The 25,740-nt window shown below is 43.7% G+C and overlaps 1 protein-coding gene across 2 annotated transcripts in view; it reads right to left on the reverse strand.

Annotated features, from left to right (window-relative positions):
* Positions 1-10,866: 10,866 nt before the first annotated feature.
* BDH1 (3-hydroxybutyrate dehydrogenase 1) overlaps positions 10,867-25,740 on the reverse strand; it is a 30,169-nt gene continuing 15,295 nt past the window's right edge. For both annotated transcript variants that reach the window (XM_056565367.1, XM_056565368.1), the window contains exons 6-7: positions 21,426-21,578; positions 10,867-12,903 (exon numbers count right to left, since the gene is read on the reverse strand). In XM_056565367.1, the coding sequence (XP_056421342.1) occupies positions 12,434-12,903; positions 21,426-21,578 (623 nt within the window). In that variant the 3' untranslated portion in view covers positions 10,867-12,433. The remainder of the gene's footprint in view (positions 12,904-21,425; positions 21,579-25,740) is intronic.

Below are 25,740 nucleotides of genomic sequence, written 5' to 3' on the forward strand. Positions count from 1 at the left end.
AGAAAATAAAGTGAAACACACACACTATTAAAATTTCGTTATAGAAAATAAAAATTTCGTTAAAGATGTTTTCCCATACCTACTGCATTTTTATTTTATTTTTTTTTTATATATATTTGTAACCAAAAATGCAATTTCCACTCAAATGTAAAAATGCCAGAAAAAAACGTCAGATGCAGGAAATTGCACTGGCGTTTTTTCTGGCGTTCTTTTCAGTGAAAAAAATACAGGAAAAAGAAAAGTGGAATCCTAGCCTTAGAAGCAGGATAGACATGATCTGAAAGCGGGGTAAAAAATTATCTAGGTGCAGATCTGCACAAAATTTATCATGGTCACTGCAACAATATGATAAATTTGGAGCAGCACCGCTAAAAAAAACAACAAAAAACATCTAGACAAACCACAAAAATTATCTAGCCAAGACAATTATTGATAAATCTCCCCATAGTGTTTTGGTCAGAATTTAGGAGTTATTTTTCACCAAAACCAGTGGACACATACAAAAAAATTATAATGGGAAGACCCCTTTTCTTTGTTGGTTCCACTGTTTTGTTTTTTTAAATCCTGAACAAAATACAATGTGTGAACAAAGCCTAAGTGTTTAGAAATGGGTACACTTATAATTTTCATTAGATGTTTCATATAAGTGTTCATACTACAGGGTGGGCCATTTATATGGATACACTTTAATAAAATGGGAATGGTTGGTGATATTAACATTAACACAAGAAAAACACTGGTGTGCTTGGTTTTAACGTAACTTTATTCTTTAATGAGTTATTTACAAGTTTCTCTTTGTTTACAGCCATTGACATGTCGTCGAGGTTAACACGTGAGGAGCGGATAGAAATTGTGTTGATGTCTGGTGAACGCAGTAACCGGGTCATTGCAGCAGATTTCAATGCAAGACACCCTACGAGATCACCCATCTCCCATGCTACAGTTAGAAAACTGCTTGCTAAGTTTCGTGAAACTGGTTCAGTGTTGGATTTGCCAAAATGTGGAAGCATGAAATCTGTCACTAATGAAGAAACATCAGTGGCTGTCCTAGCTTCATTCAGCAAGTGCCCACAGCGTAGCACTCGCTGCATGTCACTGGAGAGTGGCATTAGTCGAACATGCCTTCGGCGGATATTAGCTACTCACAAATGGCACCCTTACAAACTCCAGCTACTGCATTTGCAGAATGGGCAAAACAAAAATTGGAACAGGCCCCTCAGTTTACGCAGAAGATTTTGTTCAGTGATGAGGCAAACTTTTATGTGAATGGTGAAGTTAACAAACAAAGCCACTGCTATTGGTCTGACACTAACCCACATTGGATAGATCCTTCCAAGACTGTTGGAACACAAAAATTGATGGTATGGTGTGGTATATGGGGTACAAACATTGTAGGGCCATTCTTCATCAATGGAAACCTCAAGGCCACTGGATATGCAAAATTGCTACATGATGATGTGTTTCCCTCTTTATGCACTGAAGCTGGCACGTTCCCTGAGTTTTTCCAGCAAGATGGTGCACCATCACATTATGGGGGTCAGGTCCGAGCATTCCTAGATGAACAGTTTCCTGGATTGGTCGTCGTGGGCCAGTTGAATGGCCCCCAAGGTCTCCCGACCCCCTTAGACTTTTATCTTTGGAGTCATCTGAAGGCAATTGTCTATGCTATGAAGATATGAGATGTGCAGCACCTGAAACTACGGATACTGGAAGCCTGTGCTAGCATTTCTCCTGCAGTGTTGCTATCAGTGTGTGAAGAGTGGGAGAAGAGGGATGCATTGACAATCCAACACAATGGGCAGCACATTGAACACATTTTATAAGTGGTCAGAAACTTGTAAATAACTCATGAAAGAATAAAAGTTACGTTAAAACCAAGCACATCATTGTTTTTCTTGTGAAATTCTCAATAAGTTTGATGTGTCACATGACCCTCTTCCTATTGAAAAACAAAAGTTGCATTCAAAATGGCCGCCATGGTCATCACCCATCTTAAAAAGTTTCCCCCCTCACATATACTAATGTGCCACAAACAGGAAGTTACTATCACCAACCATTCCCATTTTATTAAGGTGTATCCATATAAATGGCCCACCCTGTAGATTGTAATCAGGGCTGCCATCAGAAATATTGCGGCCCTTTACACAGCTTAAAGTCATGCAGAGCTGCTGCTCCACAGGAAGCCCGGGCTACCGAGCCGCTGACTCCTTCGTGTCATGTCAGCCGCGGCACACCAACAGTGTGTGCATCTTAATCCCTTGAGGACTCAGCTCATTTGGGCCTTAAAGACTCAATTTGATTTTTACGTTTTCGTTTTTTTCCTCCTAGTCTTCTAAAAATCATAACTTTTATATTTTCATCCACGGACTAGTATGAGGGCTTGTTTTTCGTGTGACCAGTTGTCCTTTGTAATGACATCACTCATTTTACCATAATATGTATGCGCAACCAAAAAAATATACAATTTTTGTGGGGAAATTGATAAGAAAACCTAAATTTTGCAAATTTTGGAAGGTTCCATCTTCATGCTGTACAATTTATGGTAAAAATGACATGTTTTCTTTATTCTGTGGGTCAATATGATTAAAATGATATCCATGATTACATACTTTGATTTTTTTTTTTTAAAGCCATATAATAGAAAACTTTAACCAAATTAGTGCATTTGGTTTGCTATGCCAGCGTGAGGACGTGCATTCTCGGAGCTCCGGTCCTAAACCCCCTGTTCTGCCCGAAAACCCTGTCCTAACCTATGGGGAACCAAAAAAAGAAACAGCGGAGACAGCCTAGGAGCCGACCATCCTCTCCTCAGAGGGATTTGCGGGGTTACTTCACCAGATCTCAGCCTCCAAGAAGTGCCTCCCTGCCTCCTGCGCAGCCCGGCAAGATGGCGGCTCCTTCCTCATCCCTGCCAGCCTCGGAGCGCTGCCCTGCTAGAGACCAGCCCACTCCTCCCCCGGCTGGGCGCCCGACACATACCTCACCGGAGCTTTCAGAAGTCCGGAGGCCTCCGACCTCATCCTCCTGGTCGCCGGAGGCTGCTGCTGCCCTGTGCTCCAGGCCGAGGCGCCTTCTTCTAGGCCGCACTGGAAGGACCCTGGAGCTGTCTGCGCCGCGCCTGCCGCGCGCACGCCCCGGACCCCGCCGCCTCAGTCCACCGAGGGCGGCGAAGAGACCGTGGCCGCACCATCAGCTGCCGGACAGGTGAGACTGTGCCCCTCTCCACCAACTGACCCAGGGGACCCCCTGTCCGGCCACCAAACAGCGGCATCCCTGCCAGTGACTGCCGGTCATCAGCTCCCCCCTGCGGTCTCTCCCCCCCTGCAGAAAACTCCTGTCCCGTCGGGGTCTCCATCTTGAGCACAGCAGCCCCCTGCCTCATTGGTGGTGGGCCCTCCTGCACCCTCAGTGGGGGGACTGATTTTGGGACCACCCCACCTGCCAACGGACTGGCCCCCACATCCTGGCTCCTGCTCCTCTCCCTTGGTGGCCTTCTATGCGGTGCCTCAGTCGGGCCCCTCTTCCCTACCAGGGTCCACCTCCTCATCACCACAGTGGTCCTCGGGATCCTCCTGGGGTCTCTCAGCTCACCGCTCCCCAGCCACCATCCTTGAGACTGATCTGACACTCCTCTGTGGCCAGCCACTATCTGTAGGGACTGCACCCATGGCCTCCATGCTTCCCGCTGACCTACCCCTGAGCCTACGGGGTACGCCACCAGAGTTCCGGACCCCCTCTCCCGGTCCCACGGATTTGCCACCTGTCCTGGGACTGTCTGCTTCCTGTATCCCCCCCACTCCAGCCTCGGAGACTGACCGACCACTGACACTGGCCGACCTGCGCTCTCTGATTTCTTCCTTACCTACCAGGGAAGATTTTTCCTCTATGGCTAAACAAATGGTGGCGGAATGCAAGCAGGAGTTTGCCCAACTCCGTTCTACAGTTGCCACGTTATCGGCCAGAATGGACACTGTCTCCTCTGCTCAGGACTCTTCTTCGGCCGCCATTCAATCTCTCAAGGTGACGGTCCAACAGCACAGTGATCAACTTTTCCATTTGCAGCAGCACCTGGACGACGTTGAAAACCGCAACAGGCGGAATAACATTCGCATACGGGGCTTGCCTGAGGCGGTCGGCCCTGATGAATTGCATCCTGCTCTGCTCACGATTTTCAATGACCTACTAGGCCGGCCCGTGGACACCCATATTGAGCTCGACAGAGCCCATAGGGCCCTGCGGCCCCCCTCGCCGGATGATCATCGTCCCAGAGACGTTATTTGTCGGATCCATTTCTATACCATCAAAGAGGACATCATGAAGCAATCACGCTCCCGCCGCCGGATCTACTATAAAGACGTGGAGATTATACTGTTTCCTGATTTATCCCGCCACACCCTGGCGCAACGTGCTACACTTCGTCCCCTGCTGGAGGAGCTCCGAGGAAGGGGCCTGTTATACCGTTGGGGCTTCCCCTTTGCCCTCACGGTTCGTAAAGATGGCAAGGCCTACACCTTACGTTCCCCGGCTGATCTCCCGAGTTTTCTTAAGGACTTGGACGTTCCCCCCCTCTCCTTGGCTGACTGGCCCACACTAGCTCCTCAGGCCCCCAAGCGCCCCATGCACAGGTCGCCACAGTCATCTTCCAAACTGACCCGGCCGGGTCTCCCGCCTCGGGACTCCAGACGTCAACGCCTGGTCACCAGATGGGAATCTGTCCATGCCCCCTCCCGAGCGGGCCCAGGCCCCTTCCCCGCCACCTGAGCCTTATTTCTGCCTTTAGGCCTTGATCACACATTGCTTGTATGCCTTTAAGGCTTGTTTTTGATGCTGTTAACATGATGTTTTCTCATTCCATAGGACCGTGCCATTTGCAGCCTCTTCCTTCTACTGCCCCCCCCCCCCCCCCGCTGTTAACTGTGTCCTTGTTTTGGTACTCTCTCCCTACGCTATCATTTGTATGTACTGTTTCCCCATTCTCCATCTGCCCTGGATCATAGTCCCTACTCTTTGATAGAGGTTTTCTTGTCATTTTGTATTCCTCATGTGCGTCTAGGGGGGTGCCGGCTCCGGCCTCCTCTTCTGTCTGTTTGCATTCCACGCTACCCCAGTAGGTTGAAACTGTCAGGGGATATCTCCCCGACGTAGGTTTCCTTGGTCTAGGACCGTCTTCTATGTAGACTGTGCTGCAGCGGATTATATTCTGCTGCTACGTGCCTTCTTGGTGTTCCTCTCTGACTCCCTCCCCCCCCCCCTCACTTTCTCCCTCTCTCAGTTAGTCCTCTACTCTTGCTCATCCCTGTGTTTCTCTCTTGTCTTTTTAGAGGAAGGAGCCAGCGGGTGAGCGCCCCCCCTTCCTTCGTGCCTACCCATGGCGGATCTCAATCTAGCTTCTTTCAACGCGAAGGGTCTCAACACGCCAGCGAAACGCATGCAGATTCTACATCATCTTCATAAACGTAAGGTACATATCGCTTGCTTTCAGGAAACCCATTTTAAGACGGCCCACGCTCCCACACTTAAAAACAGGCATTTCCCAATATGGTTTTGCGCCAACAACCCGGAGGCCCGTACTAAAGGGGTCGCGATTGCCATCCACCGATCCCTTGCCCACCAGGTCCTTAACGTTGTGCTTGATCCGCATGCCAGGTATCTCATCCTGACCCTATCGGTCGGGGGCGCCCCGCTTACAATTGTCAATGTGTACGCCCCTAACCAGGGCCAGGTCGGTTTCTTGGTGGAGCTTATTGACCGGCTGTTGCCTATGGTCTCGGGGACTGTGGTCCTGTGCGGGGACCTGAACATGACTCTGGATCCCACTCTGGATAATTCCCTGGGACGCTCTAGCCTGTCTTATAGCGCCATTAAGCGTGTGAAGCGTGCTTTTGGTCTCTTACAATTGCATGATATCTGGCGTTTGCACCACCCTACTGACAGGGACTATAGTTTTTTCTCCTCCCCGCACGGGTCCTATAGTCGCATTGACCATATCCTAGTTCCGCATAGCGCACTGCCCTGGGCGAGCTCCTCCTCCATTGGAAGCATATTGTGGTCGGATCATGCTCCGGTGTTTTGCTCCTTACGCTTGCCCACCCTGACCCGGTCCACCTGGTCCTGGAAATTGAATGAGTCTCTATTGTTAGACCCCCTGTGCATGTCTGATCTGACCACAACTGTTTCCTCGTTTGTGGACGATCATAGTGCTGACTCTACTGCTCCTTTTTATCAATGGGAGGCGCTCAAATGTGTTTTGCGTGGTGTCCTCATCAAACACGGCTCCCGGTTAAAACGAGGTAGAGCCCTTGCCCTTCAGAAAGCCCTTCACTTAGTCTCCTCGCTAGAACTTTCCCATAAGCGCTCGCTTTCCCCAACGGTCCTCAGAGAACTGCAGCTTGCTAGGCTAGAGGTTAAGCGCCTCCTGGAGGCGTCCTGGGGTCGCTGGCTACAGGTGGGTCGCAGCAGATTCTATGAGTTTGGCAACAAAAGCGGCCGCATGCTGGCCAGGGCGCTGCGCGCTAAAATAGCCCAAACTCATATCCCGACCGTACGCTCCCCTACTGGTAACGTGGTGCATACCACCCCTGACATTGCTTCTTCTTTTCTTGACTTCTTCTCAGACCTGTACAACCTCCCTCACCCGCCCGACCCTCCCCCTCCTCAGTCCTCGCCTTTCCCGTCCCTGCCCCTGGAGGAGGTGGAAGCCCTCGAGGCCCCCTTCACCTCGGAAGAGTTAGCCGCAGTAGTTCGTGATCTCCCCGGCGGGAAGAGTCCTGGCCCAGATGGCTTCACGGCTAGATTCTTTAAGACCCTTCTAGACGCCCTCTCCCCTCTTCTGCTTCGGGCCTTTAACTCTATCTCCACATCGCACCCTATCCCCCCCGCCTCTTTGCTGGCACATATTGTTGTTATCCCCAAACCCGGAAAAGACCCCCAGGTCTGTGGTAGTTACCGCCCCATTTCCTTACTAAATGTAGACCTAAAGATTTACGCCAAATTGCTGGCGATTCGCCTGAATTCCGTTCTCCCTTCCCTAATCCATCTTGACCAAGTCGGCTTTGTGCCGGGGAGGGAAGCCAGGGACAACACGATCAAGACTATTGATCTGATCCACTACGCTCAGTCTTCTAAACTGCCTGTAATGATACTCTCCCTTGACGCCGAGAAGGCTTTCGATCGTGTTTCCTGGTCCTCCCTGGCGCAGACCCTACGTCACATCGGCCTTGGCCCTGTTTTCACCTCTAAAGTACTGGCCCTTTACAGTTCCCCCGCAGCCCGCCTGAAGATTAACGGCTCTCTGTCTGACCCCTTTCCCATACGCAACGGCACTCGTCAAGGTTGCCCCCTCTCCCCCCTACTGTATGTCCTGGTGATGGAACACCTTCTTGCCGGCATCAGAGCCGATCCCAACATTAAGGGAATCTCCATCGGAGGCCGGGAATATAAATGTTCGGCCTTTGCCGATGATCTCCTGGTCTATCTCTCGAACCCTGTTACCTCCTTACCTAATCTTATGTCTCGAATTCGAGATTTTGGTGCCTGGTCTAATTTTAAAATTAATCTTTCTAAATCAGAGGCCCTCAATGTTTCGTTGCCAGGACATGCAGTGGACTCTCTCCGTTCAGCTTTTCCCTTTACGTGGCCCTCCAGGGGTATCACATACCTGGGTATGAAAGTGCCCTCCGATCTGTCCCTTCTGTTCCCTCTTAACTTTTCTCCTCTTCTCACTCAATTTAAGCGGGACCTGGCCGCCTGGGATAGACGAGAATTTTCCTGGTTTGGAAGAATTAGCATTTTAAAAATGAACCTCTTACCCAGGCTGTTATATCTGCTACAAACCGTACCCATTCATCTCCCCTCCTCCTACTGGCGTGCTCTCCAACGCTGCTTCGGTTTGTTCGTCTGGTCATCGGCTAGACCCCGCTTGAACCGTCTCCTCCTTTCCAGGCCTAAACTGTCGGGTGGAGCGGGCCTGCCGGATTGCCGTTTATATTTCTTAGCCTGTGTACATGCATGGGTCCTTGACTGGACGCACAACACCGAATCCAAGCAATGGGTACGCATGGCCCAAGACCTATGCACCAAGGCCTTATCCACCCTCCCCTGGACCTGGTCACCTGCTTTTCTGACTGCCTTTCCTACATCCTACTCCACTCGCCACACTTTGGCCTCCCTACACTCTGTGCGTGGGAACAGTAGCTTGGTTGACCGCATGGGCCCCCTCCTCCCAGTCACTGACCATCCTGACTTCCCACCTGGAGCCTCCTCTGCTGGCCCCTTTTTTGGGGCTACTCGGTCTGCCCCCTTGCGCTTTAGACACGTCCTAGCAGCGCGCCACCTGAAACCCTTGGAAGTTTTGTTGGAGGAGTACCCTTCCTCTACCAGGGCCCCCTTTGCCTATCTGCAGTTACGCCATTTCTATTCCTCCATCCCCGCCCATTTTGACTTACATAGGGACCCGCGGCCCTTTGAGCGCCTTTGCCTGGCCTCGTCGTGCCCCCGCCACTCCATCTCCGTTCTTTATGAACTTTTGCAGTCCCAGCGCTCGCATGCTGTGCCTGCTTACTGCACGGCTTGGGAGGCTGAACTGGGAGTGTCGTTCTCTCCTGAAGCCTGGGCCAAATGCTTCTTTTTGACCAATAAGGCGGTGGTGGCCACCAAAGCCCAGGAGACTTGCTACAAAATTCTCACTCGCTGGTACCGTGTCCCAGCGATGCTTCACCGCTGGTATCCCTCGGTCCCCAGTGTGTGTTGGAGATGCGGTGTGGAGGAGGGTACCATGACGGACATCTGGTGGAGCTGCTCCAAACTCGTCCCCTTCTGGCAATCGGTCCTCCGGGTTGTTCAAGAAGTCACTGGGATCTGTGTCCCCCCCACTCCTGCTGCTGCCCTACTGTTTATGTTCTCCATGGCGCAGGCTAAATACAAGAAGTCTCTGGCGAGGCACCTCCTTCAGGCTGCGAAAGCAGTGATACCCCGAAAGTGGCGGTCTGTTGACCCCCCTACGTTGGACGAATGGATGGCGGAAGTTGCCAACTCACGTCAGATGGAGGAATTGATGTCGGTTCATCCTGATGACGCTGTGCGTGTTGAGACCACTTGGCTCCCATGGGTACAGTTTTGTTCCTCCCAGAGATGCAGATCCCTGTGATTTCCCTCTCATTGGGTTCCCGTATCAATCCTACTCCCTGCATCCATGCTGATGTGACACCCGCTGGTTCCTGGCTCCTTTTCTCCCCCCCCTCCCCCGTTCCCTCCCCCCCTCCCCCGTTCCCTCCCCCCCTCCCTCTTTTTTCTTCTTCTCAGTCCCTCTCCTTTTCTTGCCAACCCTTGTCTGTATGTCCCTCTTTTACTGCTCAGAACCTGACTCCTTACCTTTTCCTCCTTCCATGGCCCTTTTCCCTTTTCTGTTGTCTCTTGTTGTTTCCCACACAACACCGTTTATATCTGTTCGCTTTCTTTCTCTTTGGTACTTCCACTGGCGCACCTATTGTTGATTTCAGGTTCCTCATTTGGACTCATATCCGACCTATCTAGATAACCCTGGCCCTTGTGCCTGGGACGTCATATGCTGCTCCTGATTGACTGTTTGTTGCACTACTTATTGTGGAATTTACCACTTGCTGTTCTTATTCGATATATGACATGTCATGTGTTTATGCATTGTTTAGCTGCTGTCCATTGGGCCTACCTTGGCCACCGGACTCCTTTCTCTTTTATAAGTTTGTTTATCCTGTGACTCACCTATTGCTTGTAATGCTTCTTTTATCACTTTCAATAAAACCCTTTTTTGAATTTGAAAAAATAAAAAATAAAATTTCCGTAGAAGTGGCTGTATGAGGGCTGTTTTTTGCGCCATTATCTCAACTTTTTTTTTGATACATTTGCATTTGTAAACTTAAATTTTTTATACATTTTTTTGGAATAAAATGTTACAAAAAAGCAGCAATTTTTTACGTTCACCGTACGGGATAATTAACATTGTATTTTAATAGTTCAGATATTTACGCACGCAATGATAAATATGTTTATTAAAAAAATATTTTTACACCTTTTTGGGAGTAAAATGGGGAAAAAAAGGACAATTTACATTTTTATTGGGGGGAGGGGATTTTTCACTTAAATTTTTTTACTTACATTTTTACACTTTAATAGTCCCCATAGGGGACTATTTATAGCACTCACTTGATTTCTAATACTGCTCAGTGCTATGCATAGGGCATAGCACTGATCAGTATTATCAATGATCTTCTACTCTGGTGTGCTTTCTCTCAGACCAGAGCAGAAGACGCTGGGAGACGGACGGAGGCAGGTGAGGGGACCTCAGTCCGCCATTACAGATCATTGGATCGCCGTAGCAGCGCTGCAGGCGATCTGATCATGCATTTTATTTTTCTGACCACACTCCCGCAGATGCTGTGATCTGCATTGATCATGTCATCTGAGGGGTTAATGGTAGACATCCGCGCGATTGCGGGTGTTGGCCATTACCAGTGGGTCCCTGGCTGCCATCAGCAGCCAGGAACTGCCTTGCCTGACCCGAGCATCGCTCTGATGCTCACGGTCATGTACAGGAACGTAAATGTACGTCCTGGTGCGCTAAATACCACCACACCAGGGCGTACATTTAAAAGTTGCATTTGCTCAGTGATTTGTGACATGTGTCCCGGATCCCCGGGGGGATCCCCTTAACTGGTTATGCCACCGCAGGAACTGTGCAGCCAAGGTTCCTAGTATGGCAGTTACCGGCAGGGTGGCAGCCATAGGGCCTTGTGCCCCTTATTGGGGTACCGGCCACACACCTCTGATAGCAGCCCTGATTGTAATGCAACTCTAATGTTTTTAGTTAAAAAAAACAAATATATTTGGCTAGTAAAATATTTTATTATATGACATTTTATTTAGCAATAAGAGTACCAAATCCTACACCAATATAAAATGTCTACAAAATAAAGCCAAAATAAATGCATTATAAAAATGTGAGATTTAGATTAAAGATTAGCAACGCCTTTATACAATACATAAATGTATTATTCCTAATATCAGTTATTGTAATACAAATCCTAAACTAAAAAGGAATATGGTGCAAGTTGTGCCAATGAATCAATATGCAGCCATGAATATCCTACCACCACTTCATCATGATGATGATAACATAAGTTCTGTTAAAACTAAAAATATTTTATATTTTATGAAAGGAACATCAGGAAGGGCAATGTGCAAATTCTAGAGCAGTTCAATGCAAGGTGTGCCACTTTTAATTTTTTTCACACACTATAAATAAATAGAAGACACGTTTGTTGTTTTGTGTAATTGCACACATGACAGAATGAGGTAGTTGTACGTTCCAGTATGCAGAAGCATATAAGAAGTAAACTTCAAAATAAGAATATACAACATTAGGCCACTTTCACACAAAGCTTTTACTCTATTTTCTGGAAGGAAAAAACGGTTTCCTCCTGCTTCCTCTAGGCCAAGCATAAAGCATATGCTAAAGTGTCATTTTGACATAACTTATCATTGATTTGACAATTTTGTAGGGCCTTGTGCTGTAGTTTGTGCCATGCTTTTAAACTTTGGTGTGAAAGGGCATAACAGAAGGTTAAACTATATTATCCCCTTCTTTTACAAATGAAAACAGCTATTTATTTAAAAGAAGGTTTACAAATTTCCACCATGATTCTGGCACAAAAAGAAATTAAAGGGGTAATCCAATTTTATAAAAATCCTTAATTCAGCATAACAGGACTGTAAAATGAACTGGCATGTAATCACCTCTTCCAGTCCAGCAGTGGTGCTCTGGTGGGTCATGGTCATTCTGTTTACTTACCCTGATAACTTGCTCTCTATGAGCTTTGCCAATGATGTTCTGACCCCTCTGCCGCCTCGATAAGTGTCATTGACAGAGCACATGATCAGGGAAAGTAATCAGAGGGCCCAGGCAGACAGATGTACAGACACTGGACTAGGAGAAGTATGTACTCTCTAGCTCTGGGACGTCACATTAAAGGGGTACTCCACTGGCCAGCGTGGAACTAAGTGTTCCGAATGCTGTTTTTCGCGCTGCGGGCCCGACCCCCCGCAGTGCAAAAACAGCATTCGGGAACATTTATTTCCACGCGGGCCAGTGGAGTACCCCTTTAATGTTTCTTAGTAAAATTGGAATAAACCTTTAGAAGGACATGAGATAAAAAATAAGAACAATCATTTAAGGCTCTTTTCACATCTGCATCCTTGTTTCGGTTTTTATTAGGAGTCAAGACACTGCTAGATGCATTGTATGGTCTGTCATTTTGACGGGAAGAATAGCATAGAGTATGATCAGAGGCTTAGAAAATGCAACATTCTGGTTGATATGTGAGAACATGATGTGAGGTAGTAAAGGCTGCGAATGTGATCAGTATCTTCTTAGAATTAACTATAAATCCATAAAAATTATCTAATGGATGTAAATCTTGTCAGATATGGCCCCAGGCAGGTGTGTCATAATCTGCATCCTGAGCCACCAGTAGTAGTCCATGGGATGGTAGCGTGTAAATGGAGTTGAGGCAGTGAGAGCATGGGTGACGTCATTAATGACGGGAGACGTGTCTGTTGAACCACTGTTACAATATGAATTCATCCTGGCTATTTTCTCATCAAAGTACTTTCTCCCATAATCTTTCTTCACGGTTTCTGGCAAGTCATCCCACATCTTTTCAGCAATTGCTTTTATTTTTTCTGGGCTGTATAAGCTGGTGCCTGCGATGAAATTCCCTGGTTCAACCACGCTCACCTTGACTCCAAAGGGGTGCATCTCATATCGCAAACAGTCAGAGAATGCTTCTACACCAAATTTGGTGATACAATAAGGAGAACGAGCAGGGTTTGCCATTCGGCCCAACATACTGCTTATATTTACCACACGGCCTGTAAAAAGATATGTGCATAAGGTCATATTAAAGTAGATTTCAACACACAGTCTTGTTTTATATTAAGAACATTTTAATCATTTAACTATATTAGTTAACTAACTAGTTAACTAATATAGCTGAATATATATAAAAAATTATATATATATATATATATATATATATATATATATATATATTATATATATATATTTTTATATACATATATATACATATACATATATATACATATATACACATATATATACACATATATATACACATATATATACACATATATACATACATATATACATACATATATACATATATACACATATATATATATTATACATACACACACAGCAGCACTCAAAAACAGATATATTTTCTCATGTAAGCATTACAACGTTTCAACTCCTCCTGGAGCCATTTTCAAGCATGCTTGAAAGTGGCTCCAGCAGGAGTTGAAACGTTGTGATGCTTACATGAGAAAATAAATCAGTTGTTTTTGAGTGCTGCGCCCTGCTTCGGTTTCTGTACATGGATGGACTTTGATCTAGTCTTTTTGAAGCACTGGCACCATCTATATCTTCAGTGGATAAGTAGTGCTGCATTTTTCTCTGGTTTAATGTGTATAATATATTATATTATATATATATATTTATATTATTGTAGGAGAACCTGGTAGGGCCCCCAACTGTACAAGAAAATTCAGCAGCATTTCGATAGAGGAAAAAGTAGTGTTAGGCTTTATTCATCAACTGAAAAATACAACGTTTCGACCGTCTCCCATGGTCTTTCTCAAGCAAGTAACAGGTGCTCAAGTGATTCTTTAAATAGGTGGTGCCTCCATGACATCATCATATATAATTATGCATAAAATTACAATAATACAAAATGTTCTACATAATGCAATAATAAGTGATCACAGCAAATACATAAAACACATACATAGAAAGTGTATATAAGACGCCTTATGAGCGAATATTAGAATTGCATTAATCCATAATATACATAAAATAGTGTTAGTCAGTGCAAGTGGGCGTGAATTTTTGGGGAGGAGTTACACTGTAAAGCCACCACTCGCCAGCATTGATTATGAATATATGTATATCGGTGCATCACGCTATTCACGGCGCTGTGTTGCCAGACGCCATCACAGCTTCCGCTGTAGGACCGGAACAAGACGGCTGTGATCATGTGACTGCCGTAAGGTCACGTGACTGCGCGAACAGGATCTATATCCGCCATATTGGATAAGGGCATAACATTGTATCTGCCCATATAATTTAAAAGAGGTCATGTATAAATATCATTGCAATCAAAACCACGCATAACATGTACAACCATGTCCCTGATCTCTAGCACAGGCCACTGCTGTCCCATTCCATTAATTGGTTATGGGGCAGGCTGTGCATACTGTGTCCGCATCCGCCAGCCCCATGGGGGTCGGTGTTGCGGTTCACAGGTGCATATTTGAGATTGGACAGTATGTCCTGCAGGGCAAGTACCTGCTCATTCATGCCATAGCATACAAGTCAGGTCCTCTGGTGTTTGTATAATGGATTGTAAGATCCTTCATCTGTACTCGAGTAGTCTTGTTCTTCATGGCGATATTGTGATGTTATGTTTCAATCTATTCTGGTGAGTGATGTTCTCCACATTATAGGTACCGCCTCCTATGATATAAAAAGATATAAAAAAAATTAGCACAAGCTACAATAATAGGTTACCAACATACAAAGGAACATGTAGCAGACAGTTCTCCCTATTTTGCATTATAGATATCACGTGTCACCTTGAAATCTACATTCAAACATTTTGACTTCAAGGTTTGAAGTTCGAATATCCATTTGAGCTCTAAGTGATTTAACATATTTATTCTGTCTACTCCCCCCCCCCCCATATGGGGAGAGGGACGTGATCTAGTAACATGAACCTTAATTCACTTTCAGTGTGATTGGCATCTATCCAAAGTTTAGAGACAGGTAAATCTTGCAGTTTTTTCCTTATGATATATCTGTGTTGGTTGTATCTAGTTCTAAATTCACAGGTGGTTTCCCCCCCCCTCATACAATAAATTGCATGGGCACTGTAACACATATATTACATAAATCAGACTTTCAATTTAAGTAGAATTTCAACCTGTATTCTTTATAATGAAAGTTTGTGTGAATATGCTGCCTTTCTGCATGGATGTACTATTGATGCAGCTCCGACAGGGGTATGAACTCTTGTTGGATACAGCAATATATTTTTGTTTCTCATCCTTTAAGGACCAAATTGTCTCGCAGGTTTCTTGATCTTCTGTAAATACATTAAAGGTAAGTATTTAAATTCTGAGATCTTGTCATGTCCTTTGCCCAATATCGGCCAATGCTTTCTTAGTACATTTGCAATTTGTCCCAACCTTTCTGAAAAAGTGGAGACAAATGGGATCCTTTGCATTTCATTATTAGTTCTATGTACACTTAATGTGATTTTGTCTTTTGTCAATATTTGTTGTTTTTTCTCATGTACTAAATTTCAGGGTTATCCACGGTTGCCAAATTTTTTTGCCATTTTTTCAAGTGCAAGTTGCAACTCCTCAGCTTTGCTGATAATGCACTTTGCCCGGGTCATTTGACACAAAGTTAGTGATTTAATCATTTGTCTCGGGTGTCCACTGTCAAAGCGCAGTATGGAGTCGCAATCTGTAGGCTTTGTATACAGTGAAGGGCATAAATGATTATCCTGTATACTCACTACAGTATCAAGGAACTGTACTGATGTTACTAAATATGTCAACGTAAATGTTATATTGTGATTCATCTGGTTCAGGAAAGTGTGGAACTCCGAGTTCTTATTCACTCCCGGACCAGACTAGAAAGACATCATCAATATACTACCACTACCCCAGCACATGGCTGGAGTGGAGGAATACATATATAAAGGGATTCCTCTAAATGGGCAACGAATATGTTCGCAAAAGTAGGCGCCACATTTGTCCCCATAGCGGTTCCGTTTAGTTGCAGACAGAATTGTTCATTGAAAACAAAATATTTGGTCAATATCAGAGTTAAAAGGGAAATTATAAATTGACTTTGTTCCTGTGTCAGAACATGTTGAATCATGGACTGGACAGTAGAGGCACGCGAACTTACAGTGATTCGATTGGTCACGAACTTCTCGGCTCGGCGTTTGCTGACTTCTAAGCTGCATAAATGAGTTCAGCTTTCAGGCGCTCCGGTGGGCTGGAAAAGGTGGATACAGTCCAAGGAGAGAGTCTCCTAGGACTGTATCCACCTTTTCCAGCCCACCGGAGCACCTGAAAGCTGAACTAATTTATGCAGGCTCTTTGATTTCCTCCTAGTCAAACACCCAACTACTCCACTCTTGTATCTACTCCCAATAATACATAAATCTATGACCGACCCTCCCGGCAGACCAATAGTGTCTGGCCCGGGAGTCGGTCACTATTCATATTTCTGTATTTGGACAAAGTGCTAAGATCATACGCTACAAACACCAGATCGTATATTCGTGATACATCGGATTTTCTGAATAAGAGAGAGCACATTAGTGTACCTGCGGGTACCATACTTTCATCGTTGGACGTGGCCAGCCTTTATACCTCCATCCAACACGATGAGGGAATACAGGCTGTCCAGTCCATGATTCAACATGATCTGACACAGGAACAATGTCAATTTATCATTTCCCTTCTAACTCTGGTATTGACCAAATATTATTTTGTTTTCAATGAACAATTCTATCTGCAACTAAACGGAACCGCTATGGGGAAGAATGTGGCACCTATGAGTCCCTTATATATGTATTCCACCCCTCTAGCCATGTGCTGGGGTAGTGGTAGTATATTGATAATGCCTTTCTAATCTGGTCAAAGAGTGAACAAGAACTCTATGAGTTCCACATTTTCCTGAACCAGATGAATCACAATATAAAATTTACGTTGACATATTTAGTAAAATCAGTACAGTTCCTTGATACTGTAGTGAGTATAAAGGATACTCATTTATGCACTTCACTGTATACAAAACCTACAGATTGCAACTCCATACTGCGCTTTGACAGTGGACACCCGAGACAAATTATTAAATCACTTCCTTTGTGTCAAATGACCTGGACAAAGCACATTATCAGCAAACCTGAGGAGGTGGAACCTGCACTTGACAAAATGACAATTTTGTCAACCGTGGATCGCCCCAAAATTTGGTACATGAGAAAAAACAACAAATATTGACAAAAGACAGAACCACATTGTTAAGTGTACATAGAACTAATAATGAAATGCAAAAGGATCCCATTTGTCTCCACTTTTTCAGAAAGGTTGGGACAAATTGCAAATATACTAAGAAAGCATTGACCGATACTGGGCAAAGGACATGACACCATCTTAGAATTTAAAAACTTACCTTTAATGTCTTACAGAAGATCCCGAAACCTGCAAGACAATTTGGTCAATAATGATGTGTCCTTAAAGGGCGAGAAACAAAAATATATCACTGTATCCAACAAGGGTTCATACCCCTGTCGGAGCTGCATCAATAGTACATCCATGCAGAAAGGCAGCATATTCACACACCCTTTCACTAATAAAGAATACAGGTTGAAATTCTAACCAGAAATCAAGCAAGACACCTGGCACTGCCTTGACATATTAAGCACAACATGTTCTGCTGTCAGGGGTTAAGCGCCTGTTGAGATCAGCTAATATGCCGGTGGTGCTCACGCTAACACAGGTACTGTTCGATATATCATCCAAGATAGATAAAGAAAGAAGCGGATCACTCACCGGTCCGATGCTGTGCACTTTTATTTGAAAGTTGATACAGTGGCTACATACAGATAAAACTACATACGGGTAAAATGCTTCTTTCTTTATCTTGGATGATATATCGAACAGGTTGAAATTCTACTTAAATTGCAAGTCTGATTTATGTAAAATATGTGTTACAGTGCCCATGCAATTTATTGTGTAAGGGGGGGAAACCACCTGCGAATTTAGAACTGGATACAACCAACACGGATATAGCATAAGGAAAAAAACAACAAGATTTACTTGTGTCTAAACACTGGATAGATGCCAATCACACTGAAAGTGAATTAAGGTTCATGTTACTAGATCACGCCCCTCTCCCCATATGGGGGGGAGGGGGGGTAGACAGAATAAATATGTTAAATCACTTAGAGCTCAAATGGATATTCGAACTTCAAACCTTGAAGCCAAAAGGTGTGAATGTAGATTTCAAGGTGACAAGTGATATCTATAATGCAAAATAGGGAGAACTGTCTGCTACACGTTCCTGTATGTTGGTAACCTATTATTGTAGCTTGTACTAATTTTTCTATATATCTCTTATATCACAGGAGGCGGTACCTATAATGTGGAGAACATAACTCACCAAAATAGATTGAAACATAACATCACAATATCGCCATCAAGAACAAGACGACTCGAGTACAGATGAAGGATCTTACAATCCATTATACAAACACCAGAGGACCTGACTTGTATGCTATGGCATGAATGAGCAGGTACTTGACCCGCAGAACATACTGTCCAATCTCAAATATGCACCTGTGAACCGCAACACCGACCCCCATGGGGCTGGCGAATGCGGACACAGTATGCCCAGCCTGCCCCATAACCAATTAAGGGAATGGGACAGCAGAGATCAGGGACATGGTTGTACATGTTATGCGTGGTTTTGATTGCAATAATATTCATACAGGACTTCTATTACATTATATGGGCAGATACAATATTATGCAGTATGAGCATGTGCAGCGATCATGTGACCTTACAGCGGTCACATGATCACAGCCGTCTTGTTCCGGATCTACAGTGGAAGCTGTGATGGCGTCCGGAAACACAGCGCCGTGAATAGCGTGATGCACAGATATACATATATTCATAAACAATGCTGGTGAGTGAAGGATTTACAGTGTAACTCCTCCCCAAAAATTCACACCCACTTGCACTGACTAAACACTATTTTATGGATTAATGCAATTCTAATATTCGCTCATAAGGAGTCTTATATACAATTTCTATGGATGTGTTTTATGTATTTGCTGTGATCACTTATTGCATTATGTACGTAACATTTTGTATTATTGTAATTTTATGCATAATTATATATGAGGATGTCATGGAGGCACCACGTATTTAAAGAATCACTTGACCACCTGTTACTTGCTAGACAAAGAACGTTGGAGACGGTCGAAACTTTGTGTTTTTCACTTGATTAATAAAGCCTAACACTACTTTTTCCTCTATTTCTGAGTGCTGCTGCATTTTCTTGTGTGTATGTGTGTATGTGTATATATATTTTTTTTTTTTATTTTTTTTTTTAATGGGGTACTACCGTGCCCCAACATTTTGTTTAATTCATGTTTATGGAAGGGGGCGTGTTGGCCATCATGCCCCTCACTGAATGGAAAGGCGTGGTGTGACGTGATGTAAAATTTTGTGCATTATTTTAAATAAAAGAACATTTTGATAAAGTGTTTAGAGATTAGCAAAGTTACAGTGTTTTGATTCGTCACAAACTTCTCGGCTCGGCAGTTACTGCATAATTTAGTTCAGCTTTCAGGTGCTCTGGTGGGCTGGAGACTCTCTCCTAGGACTGTATCCACCTTTTCCAGCCCACCGAAGAACCTGAAAGCTGAACTAATTTATGCAGGCTAAAGTCAGCAACTGCCGAGCAGAGAAGTTTGTGACAAATCGAAGTACTGTAACTTCGCTAATCTCTAAAAGTGTGACTGCTAAGGGGTTAACTTGAAATCTTGTCAGACAGGAACACTGAACTATGTAAGACTATGTAACCATGGAGAACCAGAGAAAAATGTATTATTGGAGGGGACAGAGAATTGAATGACTGAAGATAGAGAAGGTATGAGAGGAATTGAAGGAGAATAGGAACCTACAACATGCAATTATTAAACTAAATTTGGAAAAAAAAAAAAAATCTCTTTAAACGTGTTACCCAGGAATAGAAAAACAGAGCTAATTTTCAAAAACAGTTCCACAACTGTCCCCAGGTTGGGTGTGGTATTACAACTTGGCTCCATTCACTTCAATGGAACTGAGCTGCAGAACCACACCCAACCTGGAGACAGACTGGGAGCAGTTTTTGAAAGAAATTAGCTCTGTTTTTCTATTCCTGGATAATCCCTTTAATACAGGGCAAAGGCCAGTCTGGAGATGAAGGCGTTCGTATAGCTAAAAGTACAATGGCAACGCCTCCATTACTAGTTTGAGAATTAGCATACATACATTTTGTGGGATATCACAACAAGGGCTGGACGAATTTGGGTAAGAGAGCTATTGTTAGCAAGAGTGTCACCTCCACTAGAAGCCCGAGGCTGCGTTCATATCACGATTTCTCCATCCAACTGGAGTACACGATTTTATAACTTAACATCGTATAAAATCGTATATAGAGTCGGATCCATTGACCTCCATTAAAGAAAAAAAAAAAAAAATCGGATCCATTACACAAATACGATTTGATCCGCATCAGATTTCACACGATTTTTGTTCGGGCCTGAAGTCAGGTTTGACCCCGATTTCAGACCTGAACAAAAGTTGTGTGAAATCGGATGCGGATCAAAACAGATGTGTATAATGGATACAATTTTTTAATGGAGGTCAATGGATATAACTTTATATACGATTTTAAGTTATAAAATCGTGTACTCAAGATGGATGGAGAAATCGTGATGTGAACGCAGCCTGACCCTCCTGTCAGCTTCCCTTTAAACGCAGCAACACTAGGAAACGAGGTTCTATTCAATGTATCACAATGTATTTAAAAGATAATAATGTGTTGCATTTATGATACCATTTTACATATAAATAACAATATCATTCGCACACAGTATAATTTGAGTGCTGGCTAACTGTGGCAAAATCAAAACGAGTGTAGTAACCGCAAACCAGCTGTTTAAAGAGAATCTGACCGCTACACTGTGTTATAGTGTGGGTGATTAGCTGTAAAAAGAGGAGTTACTCACAATATGAATATGCAAAGTTTTTTTACCCTCACGTTACTAGGACATAAAAGCCTTCCTTTTACAGCTATTCACCCGCACTATAGCCAAGTATATTGGGTTTAATGTGAGTGAACTAGATGTCAGTTTCTCTTTAAAGTTTCTTACATATATCTTGGTCTCAAGAAGAAAGCAGTGTTCAATCCTTCTAAATTCCATTTTCATATGCTCTTGGCTATATGCCACCTTGACAAAGGCTTTTGTGTGTCAAAATGTCCATGTAATGGTGTGATATCATGCAGGACTACTAATCCAAACTCACTACTAACCACTTAGTGGAATTTCAATTAATCAAAAGATAGTTATGTCATATGTGAAACACATTGATTGTTATTAATGAAGACTAAGAAATATACAATAAATTATAAAGAGCATGTGTAGGGTGCTGTTGCTTCTCTATTTACCCTTTCACATATAGTAGTTAATATTTTAAATGTGCAACTTATTGTCACCACACATTGCCTCAGAAAATCTTGTTACCTTTAGCTCTACGAATGAGAGGGAGACAGGCCTTGGTAGTTCGGACTGTGCCCCACAGATTCACTTCAGCAACTTCCTTGTAGGTCTCCATGCTGGTGAACTCCACTTCTCCAAATGTTGATATTCCAGCATTGTTTACAACACCCCATAATCCTGAAACACAAGCAAATAAGATGTATAAAATCATATAACGTGATATGTAATGGAGATCTAAGAAAAATTAGGTAATAAATCGATGACGTAACTTTACCGTTTAAAAACCATTACGTACTCTACAAAGTAGATTATGTTTGTCTTTAGAAAGTTCAAAAGATATAAAGACAACAGTCAACAATATTTAGCCTCTACCCCGGACCTGAAAGCCTTCAGCAAAGCACGACGCTCAGGGTGTATGGAGCGCGCTCCTGATTCGAGCCTGCTCCATACCTGGTAGCCCCAGCTGATTTCAGTAGCTGGGGGCTGCCAGTAATAGCTGGCGCATAGCGATCGCCACAGCCAGGTATTAACCCTTTAAATCACTGCTGTCAAAGCTAACAGCAGTGTCTAAAGAGACATGTAAATGCTCCCCGGTGGGCTAGTGGGGCAGCGCGAATGCCATTAAAATATAGCATTATATATCTCGTTATCTCGTAACAATGCAAAAAAAAAAAATATACTAAACCCCAGAATTGCAATTTTTTTAACATCCCAGAAAAAAAGTAAAAAGCGATTAAAAAGTCAGATCAATATCAAAATGGTACCGAAACAAACAACAGATTATGGCGCAAAAAAAATTAGAAAAAATTGCTGTAAGCAGGCCAACCTAAAGTATCAAAATACCACGTTAGCTTGACCACAAAAAAAAAATACACCAAATTTGCTACATTATTTTTTGTGAAGGAGTCACAATACACCAAATTTGCTACATTATTTTTTGTGAAGGAGTCACACCACACAAAAAAACAAAAGTTTTAGATTTTAGAAAAACAGACTTTTCAAAAATTAGATTAGTCATAAATGAGTCCCTATCAGACTGGAACAAATTACATGGAGTTCAGGAGAAATGGGACTACTTAAAAGACGCTTTATTGAAGGAAACAGAAAATTGCACTAGACTTGTCAGTAAAAGCAGAAAAAGGAAGAGACCACTGTGGTACTCAGCAGAAGTGGCCAAAATCATAAAAAACAAAAAACTAGCATTTAGTAATTATAAAACAACCCAGAGCAATGAAGATAGGGAAATCTACAAGACTGGGCAGAAAGAGGCCAAGCAAGTTATAAGAACTTCTAAAGCACAGGCAGAAGAAAAACTAGCTCAGTCTGTGAAAAAAGGGGATAAGGCATTCTTCAGATATATAAATGAAAAAAGGAAATTAAAACAAGGAATAACTAAATTAAAAAAAAAAGGAAGGTAGGTATGTAGAAGAGAATAAAGGGCTAGCCTACTGACTTAATTAATACTTCTGTTCAGTTTTTACAGAAGAAAAAGAAGGAAAAGGACCTCCATTAGAGAGAAAAAACTAAGGAATCGTTTGATGCATGTGTCTTTACAGAGGAAGAGGTTCTACGTTTGCTTTCTAAAGTGAAGACAAATAAATCACAGGGGCCTGATGGGATGCACCCAAAATTATTAAAAAAAGAGTTTAGTGGTGAGCTAGAAAAACCGTTAACAGATTTAGTTAACCAATCAATGGTAACAGGAGCCGTTCCGGAAGATTGGAAATTAGCAAATGTTGTGCCCATTCACAAGAAAGGTAGTAGGGAGGAATCAAGCAACTATAGGCCAGTAAGTCTGACATCAATAGTGGGGAAATTAATGGAAACCCTACTAAAGGATAGGATTGTGGAACATCTAAAATCCCATGGATTGCAAAATGAAAAACAACATGGGTTTACTTCAGGGAGATCATGTCAAACAAATCTTATTGATTTTTTTGACTGGGTGACTAAAATAATAGATGGCAGAGGGGCAGTAGACATCGCATATCTAGATTTTAGTAAGGCTTTTGACACTGTCCCACATAGAAGACTTATCAATAAACTACAGTCATTGAGCTTGGACTCCAATATTGTTGAGTGGATTAGGCAGTGGCTGAGTAACAGACAACAGAGGGTTGTAGTCAATGGAGAATATTCAGAGCAAGGTCTTGTCACCAGTGGGGACCTCAGGGATCTGTACTGGGACCAATATTGTTTAATATCTTCATTAGTGATATTACAGAAGGTCTCGATGGTAAGGTATGTCTTTTTGCTGATGACACAAAGATATGTAACAGGGTTGATGTTCCTGGGAGGAATATGCCAAATGGAAAAGGATTTCGGCAAACTAAAAGAATGGTCAGAACTCTGGCAACTGAAATTTAATGTGGATAAGTGCAAGATAATGCACCTGGGGCGTAAAAACCCTCAGGCAGAATATAGATTATTTGACACAGGCCTGACCTCAGTATCTGAGGAAAGGGATTTAGGAGTAATTATTTCAGAAGACAAAGGTAGGAAGACAATGTAATAGAGCAGCAGGAAATGCTAGCAGAATGCTTGGATGTATAGGGAGAGGTATAAGCAGTAGAAAGAGAGAAGTGCTCATGCCGCTGTACAGAACACTGGCGAGACCTCACTTGGAGTATTGTGCGCAGTACTGGAGGCCGTATCTCCAAAAGGATATAGATACTCTAGAGAGAGTTCAGAGAAGAGCTACTAAAACTAGTACATGGATTGCAGGATAAAACTTACCAGGAAAGGTTAAAGGACCTTAAAGGAAATCTGTCATCAGAATCACCCACACTAAACCTGTTACACGGGCTTGTAGTGTGGGTGATCCTGATTAAAACGCTTCTTACCTGGTTAAAAATGGTTCAGCGGTTCTTCAGATATCTTTATCTTTAGTTTTCTGTTATTCCCTGGCTTGGGACTCAGTGGGAGGTCTTATAAGCTCGGACTCAGCTATACGTCATTCCAGAATTCACAGAAGGGGTAAAGCAATTTAAAACTTAACATTTAATGTGCAATGTAAAACCACAAGACCCCACTGACCATACAACAACAGAAAAATGTCATGTAAAACAATGACCCAGAGACCAAGATAGCTAGTGTAGCAGTCCGAGCCCGTGTCAAAAATTGGCCAAAATAAAGAAGTCAGGGGATAGGGGTATATTGGGGATGTCCAGGGAGGGTAGGGTGGATAGCCCTAAGAAACCCTAGCGGGGAGATGTAGTGCCGCTACCCCTGCTCGCTCAGGGAACTGTCGGGGCACTCGGCCTTGAAAGGACGACCCCTGCCCCGTTCTACCCCTTTGTCAGCCCCTACACTTGAGAAAACAAAAAACCTGCCCAACGCGTTTCCCCCAAGTTGATGGGTTTGTCAGGGGCTAGAAGGCCCAATGTAGTCAATTTTAAACAATAGAAATCACGACAAATAGACCATATAGAATGATCAAAAGTCACGGCCAACAAGTATACGTCATTCCAGCTGGGCGGAGCAGCCGCCCGGCTCATGAATATTCATGAACTTATCATCGTAGTCTAACTCCTTTTTCTAGGTTACGTGGGGAGGGCCGCGCATGCGCAGCGTTCCGTACACCCGGAAGCGGCATTCTCCCCCCCTCTTAACTCGAGCTGCGGCCCAATACAAGTATGAAGACGGGCCGCAGCTCGAGTTAAGCCGTGGGGAGAACGCCGCTTCCGGGTGTACGGAACGCGGCGCATGCGCGGCCCTCCCCACATGACCTAGAAAAAGGAGTTAGACTACGATGATAAGTTCATGAATATTCATGAGCCGGGCGGCCGCTCCGCCAAGCTAGAATGACTTATAGCCGAGTTCGAGCTGATAAGACCTCCCACTGAGTCCCAAGCCAGGGAATAACAGAAAACTAAAGATAAAGATATCTGAAGAACCGCTGAACCCTTTTTAACCAGGTAAGAAGTGTTTTAATCAGGATCACCCGCACTACAAGCCTACGTACCAGGTTTAGTGCGGGTGATTCTGATGACAGATTTCCTTTAACATGTATAGCTTGGAAGAAAGAAGAGACAGAGGGGATATGATAGAGACTTTTAAATACATAAAGAGAATCAACACAGTAAAGGAGGAGAGTATATTTAAAAGAAGAAAAACTACCACAAGAGGACATAGTTTTAAATTAGAGGGGCAAAGGTTTAAAAGTAATATCAGGAAGTATTACTTTACTGAGAGAGTAGTGGATGCATGAAATAGCCTTCCTGCAGAAGTGGTCACTGCAAATACAGTGAAGGAGTTTAAACATGCATGGGATAAGCATAAGGCTATCCTTCATATAAGATAGGGCCAGGGACTATTGATAGGATTCAGATTATTGGGC

This window comes from Hyla sarda, chromosome 3, assembly GCF_029499605.1.
Source record: "Hyla sarda isolate aHylSar1 chromosome 3, aHylSar1.hap1, whole genome shotgun sequence".
NCBI lineage: Eukaryota > Metazoa > Chordata > Amphibia > Anura > Hylidae > Hyla > Hyla sarda.